The sequence below is a fragment of the Pungitius pungitius genome, chromosome 8 (assembly GCF_949316345.1).
Source record: "Pungitius pungitius chromosome 8, fPunPun2.1, whole genome shotgun sequence".
NCBI lineage: Eukaryota > Metazoa > Chordata > Actinopteri > Perciformes > Gasterosteidae > Pungitius > Pungitius pungitius.
The window spans coordinates 4,137,892-4,146,597 of NC_084907.1; the positions used below are offsets into that span (position 1 = coordinate 4,137,892).

An 8,706-nucleotide genomic window follows, 5' to 3' on the forward strand; every position below is an offset into this window, starting at 1 on the left:
GACCTTCTGCGGTGATGAATCAAAGGCCTTTGAGGACGGGATTTCTTCTCTTCCCCCGGTGGACCTTTTTATGATTCTTCTGCTTCCAGAGAAGTAAAACGAATGGATGAATCAGAGTATTTATTTTCAAGGGTTTTGCTTTTTAGAGTTTTAGAGCTCAACACAAAACAAAAAAATTCAAAATCCTGGCTTTCAACTTCAACGATTACGTGGAAAACTGGAAAATGAACTATTTATTAAATTATTTACTTGCTGCTATTGTTAAATAATTAGTATTATAAAAGTATAATGAATTCTTTTGAGAGCAAATCTTTCAAGTTCTTGGGTTTGGGTTTGTTTTTCTTGTTTCATTTTCCAAAAGTAAATACCGATACAGGACATTCTGAATGGGTTCGGATTCAACCAATCAGATGTGAATTAACTAACAAAACAACCAGGTTAACAATATTTAGCGCACAATGCACAACAACCTCTGCATTGGTTGCTCACTACCCCCCAAACGTATTCTATTGGGCCATCAAATGTGTGTCAGACAAACCAACATAATCAGCTTTGTAACTTGTGCCAGTGTTGCTCAGTTTAGTTTAAAAAAAGAGCGGAAAAAAAGGGCAGTGGGGGGGCTTGTGAGTCCTCCGTCGCAGAGTTTTCCATTAAATGAGGTCCAAGACAAATCCAGGCAGCTTGACAGAAATGTCAGACAATTTCTTTCCGACGCCGCTGCTGAGCTCAGAGCTCAAAAAAAAAAAAACCTGATAAGCTGCAAAGAGCAGCGTCTGTGACAGGCAGCACAGGAGGCCTTTGGGGGGGGGGGGGGCGCGTCGCCTTGATATCACACAGACTCTTAGATCAGGACTTCTCTGCAGGAGGTCCTTCCTGTCAGCAGTCAGGAGACACACGGCCGATAGGGAACAAAAGTTTGTGGTCAGACCCAATGAGGTTCTGACCCAAACACTGGTTTCCTGGGTGAATGTCCTGCACCTTTTTTCTTGACACCACGTCCCTCGACTTCCTCCCACGTAGCGGCTCAGACCCTAAATAAACCTCGACGTCCGAAGTTATTTTCGGCTTTGGAAAGGATATAAATAAATACCTGACATCACAGGAGAAGACATTTAGATCCTACTAACCGATACGAGGGCGGTTTAGTGGGTTCTCCATCTGCGTATTTACCTTCTGGCTGATTCTTCCAACAAATCGTGCTCCTGACTTCCTGATCTGGAATAATCCGGCCAGATGGCGAGGTGGTCGGTATCCAACGACAACAGCAACAAGCAGATGGGCGGTCGGCAGAGTTACTCACCTCTTTCACAAGTGTTCTGCTGTGGAAAGAACATCCATAGAATAGTTCAGCCGATGGACTGATGACCTAAAGCGGTCCTTCCTGGGATGGATGTTTCTCTGCTCCAACACCGTCTCAGCTTCAGCTTCTGCGCCTCTCTCTTCTCTTTCATTCTCTATTTGACGCATGTTTTCATGTTGCTCTGACTTTCCTGACATCGTCAGTGTCAAAGAGCCGTCATGTCGCCCTGTGAGAGGGTAAAAAGACCTTTGCCTGTTTTACCCAGAATGCACTGTTCCCTCAGGCAGTTGCAGGGTGGGTGTGGTGTTTCATGCTACAGAGGTCTGCTGGCCCAAATGTCCACACGTTCCTTTTGGTGTTTTGGAGTCTTCACTGTTCCCCCACGACGGTTCTCCCTCAGGGGGGAACCGTTGCTCACCTGACCTTCAGGGCCCTCTGCCTCCACTGGTCTCTGTGCACACTGAGCCGGGCAGAGACACATCCTCCTGGACCTCCTCTCTGAAAGCTCTGTGGTGGTTTTGTGTCTCTTTGTGGTCGCTCGTGCTTTCAGTATCTGCAGAAGACATTCCCGCCTCAGGAGGATTCTTCCTCACTTCATCTTCCCTCTCTTTGGGTGTGTGTGTGTGTGTGTGTGTGTGTGTGCGCGTGCGTGTGCGTGTGTGTGCGCTCTGATGAAGCCGCCTGCTGGAGTGAACCCCACCTCCCGGTGCTTTCATCTTCACTGGCCTCAAAATTAATTCGGAGATCTTTGTTGTATTTTTTATCTGCCTCTTCGTCCTTCACTCTGTCATCTTTTCCGTCTCCGTCTCTCCTTCTCCTTCATCATCCTTAACTCATGTTTCTTTCTTTCACTTATCCATCCCCCTCTCATCCTTTCTGTCCCTCCCCAGCTCTCCCCCCTTTGAACTCTGAATTTTGGATCATAACACGTTATGCGGTGGAAAGGATAACCGTGTTGCTGAGTTGCAGCTGCGTCCCACAAAGGCTGAATATGCAATTATAGCTTGAAGTAAACAAGCTGAGTTTCCACCTCAAATATTTTAACCTGCTGGATTTAACATGTTTGGCTTTGTTCCGCTAGAAACCCGTCCATCTTAAATAAAGCCAACGTGATTTCATCAAATCTGTAAATGCATTTCTGTTTTGATGAACACAAAACCCGTGTGTCCAGTTGAACCCGAACTCAATGCGACTTAATTCAGATGCACAATGTGAGAATGCTGATCATTAGTATCCACCGGAGCAGAGGGAAAACCCACTTGGCAGAACCTTTTGAGGAGATCAGACATGTGGGAGGGATCAGCAGATTACAAAATAAAACTCAAGGGAAGTGACTTCAAATGAGGCAGAAAGACAGAGAGAGACGTGCAGGAGGAGAAGGTTCGTGAGGCTACAGACTGACCAGGACTCACTAATGGACTCTAAAATCTACACAAATGAAGTAAACTGAGTTCACCATCTTCAGAACAAAGTATGAATAGTGTTATTGGTTTTATGTGTTTTTATTTGTTTGTGAGTCTCTTTGAGGTTGTTATGCGTCTCTTTGAGGTTGTGTTGTGTCTCTTTGAGGTTGTGTTGTGTCTCTTTGAGGTTGTTTTGTGTCTCTTTGTGGTTGTTGTGTCTCTTTGAGGTTGTGTTGTGTCTCTTTGAGGTTGTGTTGTGTCTCTTTGTGGTTGTGTTGTGTCTCTTTGAGGTTGTGTTGTGTCTCTTTGAGGTTGTTTTGAGTTGCTGTGGTGGTTTTCGGTGGGTTTCAGTCGAGTCGTCTGTCCACAGTGTAACACCTGATCTTCATGAAGACATTTAAATCTCTTTGCCTTAACCTCTTCATAAAATCCCCACCTAACGTGGTCTAATTTGATAATAACATTCCACAAGGCTCAATCATTGGTTTCACCTGTAATCCAAACGTAATTAAGCTCCTTTCATTCTTGCAAAATGTTCTAGCTCTGCAGTCTCTCTCGAGTGTGCTGTGCGTGGTGAGGAGTGACGGGGGAGGTGAAAGGAAAGGTGGTGCTTTATATGGAGGAGGCACAAAGGAGAGACTGAGGAGTAGGGGTGGGTGGGAGCTGATACGACAGACCTGAGGACGGTGGAAGTGGAAGATATGTGAAGGTTCTGCATAAAAAGCCTCTAAATCTCCTTTCAGACCCGAACCTCTGCACGTTAATCCAAAGCTAATTAAACACTTCATTGTAGTAAAGTATTATCTCAGTCACCTTTAATGTCCTTTGCACCTCCTCTGTGGACACTTGCAATGTCCACTGACGCCCGGACGGGTCGATGCATATCCTGTTAAACCTAATGTGTCAGAGAACAGGAAGCAGAAGAGGCTGAGTGTTGGAGGTGATGTGAGAGCGAATCGGCGTGAGGTCAGAGTTGTTGCAGCTTCCTCTTTATTACTCGAGAGGAGAGGAGCTCTTCCCAAAGGACGGAATAAATTCATTCAGGAAAAATGAAAAAAACATGCAGGGCAGGCGTCCTAAAATATGGAAATGGCCTCCGGTTCCCTTTGTCTGGATGTAAATGGCTGAAACTACACAAGAAAAAAATGATTTTAGCTTTCTATCACACAACGTAAAATAGGTCAGTAAATATCCTAACGTGACCGCAATCGAGTTCTTTTAAAGTCTAAGATGAGGTCATGTGACCCTGGTTTATAGTCCTTTTTACATTTGCTGATTTTAGTCAAGCTTCATAAATATAAGAACTAGTGTTTGTTAGCTTTACAAAACATATCAATATCAGATTTTGGACTATTGTGGAAAACAACATGTTTAATGAAATACTCTTTATCTTGTTGAGGGAACCAGCGATGCAAAAATCCAAAATGCATTATCCCTGCAGCGCTCTATTTACTGTTTACAGCCTCTCCAGTGTGACAGGGAGGAGGAGAGAGGAGGAGAAGACGTCAGGTCAGAGCAAAGAAGGAGGTGGATTAAAGGATGAGATACGAAGGAGGAGGAGCTTGGAGACAGATATAGAGGAGAGAGAGCAGGATTGAAGGAGAGGGGAAAGAGTGTTGGAGGAGAGAAGGAGAGGGGAAAGAGTGTTGGAGGAGAGAAGGAGAGGGGAAAGAGGGGTGGAGGAGAGAAGGAGAGGGGAAAGAGGGGTGGAGGAGAGAAGGAGAGGGGAAAGAGGGGTGGAGGAGAGAAGGGGAGGGGAAAGAGGGGTGGAGGAGAGGAGAGGGGGAGGAGGCGTTGAGGAGGTTGTGAAGTGGAAACGTATGAAGAGAACAGATGTAAGAAAAGTGAAGAAGAAGGCTGTGAGTGTGGAGAGCAGGTGTGATGATGACGATGATGGTGATCTCCAGAAAGGCGTCTCAGACGACCCATGATGCACCGGGGCTGAAGATACCAATCGTTAAGGTGTCAGTCTGCTTATGACTGACACCTTAACGATTGGTATCTTCAGCTGCAGTAGATCAATGGCTGACTTTTCTTTTGAATAATAAATACATTTAAAATCCCTTCATGTTGTGTCTTACACATGCTAACACACAAGAAGGAGCAGAAGAGGATTTCACAAAACTACGCCTTTATTGTCATTCTTAAAAAAACAAAGCATGGAGGGTGGTCCCAGATGTTCTGACAAACTGACCCATTCTCTTTCTGCCTCACAGCCAACCAGCGAAGAAGACCTCTGCCCCATCTGCTACGCTCACTCCATCTCCGCCGTCTTCAAGCCCTGCTCCCACAAGTCCTGCAAGTGAGTCCGATCACACACACACACACACACACACACACACAGACCTCACAAATAAACACGTTTCTGTTGCAGGAGTCACAATGTCTGATGCTCACGTGTGATCCAAAAGAAAAGACTATAAATGCATTATTAAAACAGAATAAAGGACAGTTTATGACCAGTAGCTTAATTATTAATGCTTATTTTATTGTTCTTTATGTTGTCGTTTTGTAATTCATTTGCCGTTTATTCAATCACACATTTAGATTAAGTTATGGACCTGAGCAGTCTATCATCATTTAAATTAGAAGCTTAAAGGTTAAACTCCACCACTCAACAAACAGCCGGCCAAGATTAAAACGTATCATTTAAATCGTCTTTTTCAACTAACTTATCCATAATTATTTATGCAGAAAAATGAAGGATTCATCGAGAAAACACTTAATCACACGACGTTGTTTAAAAAGCTAATTGATTCCATTATAAATGTCTCTGCTGAGGTCGATACGCAGCAGCTGTATCTCCGTCTCACTCGGCCTCGTTCCCCTGAAGGCCCCATCGATCCAAACAGAGACACACACACGCACACACGCACACACACGCACACAAACACAGACTGTTGGGATCCTTCAGTTTTCTTTGAAGCAGTTTGTTCATCCAAAGTGCTTGAAACAGAGAACGCATACAAAAAGAAAAACACACACACCTCCTCAGAACGCACCTACACACACTGCGCGTAGTTGTGAGTCAGCGGTTTGGTAACTGCTGATTGTGGCTAAAGGCCCCCGGGGATCCCTCGGTCCAATTCATACCTCGCTGCATATTTCATGTTCTGCTGGAGGTGCGCTTGATTTAGCTTAGCTGGCAGGCCGGCTCACCGGCGTATGGATCAATGTGTCACCAGGACTCAGCCGCCCGGCTCCCTCGGTGGCCTCCCTCTGCCTCCACTTCTTCATCCCTTCCATCCGCACATGTGTTACATATGCGCCTGGAGAGTTTCATCCTTAAAGCAGATTACAGTAAATCGGTGAGCTTTAGTTTTTGTAAAATAGCTCCGTCAATATTACACAGATAACAAAATTAAATTATTTCACATAGAAAACCAATAGATCACAATAGATCACCACTTGGATCAGCTTTGAGGATGTTCATTCCATCAAAAGAGCAAAACTATTTGTGCGTGAGTGTGTTGAAGTGAGTCCCCCCAAAAAATGAACAAATCAGGAAAAGAAAAGAAAAAAGCATGAACAGCCTTTTGAAAGCTGGTTTCTACCATCTTAAGCCAACCTGCAGATAAGGAACCAATCTTTCCCATAATGCACTTGACTTGCACTGAAATCGAGCCTCAGATTGTCCCGCCGAGGGGAATAATGCCGCTCTGACCTTTGACCTCGGCTCATGTTGTCTCCTCCTGTGTAGAGCCTGTATAAACCAGCACCTGATGAACAACAAGGACTGTTTCTTCTGCAAAGCCACCATCACCGGGGTGGAGGACTACAGCAAGCCGGGCGCCTCCTAACACACAGACACACACACGCACACGCACACACACAAGCACACACACACACACGCTAGCTGTGTAAAGGGCCGATGGGTCAAAGCGTCCAAAAGCCTCTCACAGATAAGTGAACCCAAAGATTTCTCACAGAGGTCTGAACTTTCAGTTTGTGCAGGATTGTTTTTTTTGTGTGTTTTTTGTGTTTTTTTTTGTGTGTGTAAATGATCAAATAAATTAAGAACTGGTTAGTTTTGGGAGATTTTGGGTGGGTCTCCGGGTTCGTGGTTTGAGAGGAACATGAGGTCACGTCACGAGGAAAAGAGCAAACCAACAACGGGGTCATTCTCTGCGATGACCTGAGAACATGACGCACCGCTGTAGATTAAAACATCCAACGCGATGCGAAGCCGTTATAATGCCACCTGGAAACGTCACATATTATAGTTGATGGTAGTCGTGTTTGTATTTAAAAAAACAAAAAAACAAGATGACACATTTTAAATGAAACAATCTGAAGAGAAAGAGTCTGGTCTTTTTTTTATGTCAAAAGCTGAATTCTCCTCTTTAGATTTGGTGAGTGTTTAGAAAATATCTAACTTATCCTGTGCTCCGTGGACAGAGCTCGATATCCCAGCATGCATTGGGAGGGAGAAGAAGGTTAATGATGATTGATGAAAGGTCCCAGCTGCTGATGAGGCGTCTGATTTCCAGACGTTAACTTTGTGTTTCGCCCTCTGTAGTTTTCCCTCCTTTTCCTTTTCTCCTCTAACATTTCATCAAGTTCGGTTTCTAAACGATTTTCAACAGAGATTCAACATACAAGATGAATAAAAGGCAAATAACCCTCCATCGCGCACACGGAGCCCTGCAGTGAGCTGCATGTCTTTAATGCCGTAGGAACGCGACACACAGGAAGTCAGGTTAAAATCCACACTGGCTTTGCTTCATTTACATAGATTCCACCTGAGGACGTGACATTTAGTGCAGCACAGATCTCCACTTTAAACACAGCGTCTACTGCAGCGACCTGTGTCTTTATTTAGCAAGGAACACAACACACACACACACACACACACTCCAACCAAGTAACAAACCAAGTGAACCCTCAATATGGGAAATGGAGTCCTCGATGGAAGCGTCCTTCAGTGAGACGTAGTTGTCATATTATAAAAACAATTCACCTCAACCTGTCGGTACAGGTTCTCACACACAGACACACAAAGGCAAGCTCTTACAGGATGTAAGGTGTGTGTCATCTCACCTTTTCCTCCGCGGAGACTCACACACAGACACAAAAGCAGGGAGCCATTTGGATTAGTTTTTTTTTTTATTCAGCATTAAACTCTGAGCCTCTGCACCCAGAAATAGACTTATTATATATGAGGTAATTATATACTACTCAGAAAACCAAGTTCACTCATAGTCTTCTAGTATTTTATCCATTTTCATCTCCATTGAGTTTTGAATTATTAACTGCAATCGTGTTTTCTTTTTATCCAAATCGACAATAAGTTGAAGCGAGTAAATATCCGGGGAGAAGATAATGTTTCTGTTCATCTGGATTTAAACAGACGGAGGAACGTGTGTGTGACCAACTATTCAAATGTGACATGATGCAAGCTTTTATTTTGAAGGGCTCTCTCACTGGGAATGCTGATGGGTCGATGTGGTTTGTTTCAAGTAGACTGACGTGTGTGTGTGTGTGTGTGTGTGCTCCTCACCGTATGAGCAGATAGAGGTACTTGTATCCAGAGCATGTGTTTGAGTGAAAGCCGTCTTTATTGTGCAGGTTTACAGACAGTAATATTACACCAAGCGTTTTATTTATTGTTTCCTGTTTACCAATTTTTGCGATTGGGGGGGGGGCACTCCTTGTGAGTGCCAGTGCACTCGTATCGACATTGTAACTGCATTAAATTATTCAAACTGACGAGCTGCTGAGTGTGCTCTTCTGTGCGGCGGGGTCAGAAAGATCATTTCAGATTGAAAAATCATCAAAAATAATATCAAAAAATGTTTTTTGAAAGAAAAGTTGTAATGTGTTTTTTTGAAAAATGTCAGAATCAAGTGAAAACACATTAGGTCAAAAAAGTGGGTCGGAGGAGAGAAAAGTTTAAAATGTGGTCAAGAAAAATAGCTTGGAAAAAGTATTGTCACTGCTCGGTAAAAAAAGAAAATATGTCCAAAAAAGTGATGTGGAAAAAGTAGAAAAATATTACATCCA

At 43.8% G+C, this 8,706-nt stretch overlaps 1 protein-coding gene across 2 annotated transcripts in view; it reads left to right on the forward strand.

The window, feature by feature from the left end:
* The window catches only part of LOC119229525 (E3 ubiquitin-protein ligase RNF123), a 49,107-nt gene extending 40,955 nt beyond the window's left edge, over positions 1 to 8,152 (forward strand). For both annotated transcript variants that reach the window (XM_037489967.2, XM_062563731.1), the window contains exons 39-40: positions 4,920 to 5,005; positions 6,404 to 8,152. In XM_037489967.2, coding sequence (XP_037345864.1) covers positions 4,920 to 5,005; positions 6,404 to 6,503 — 186 coding nt within the window. In that variant the 3' untranslated portion in view covers positions 6,504 to 8,152. The remainder of the gene's footprint in view (positions 1 to 4,919; positions 5,006 to 6,403) is intronic.
* Positions 8,153 to 8,706: the final 554 nt, after the last annotated feature.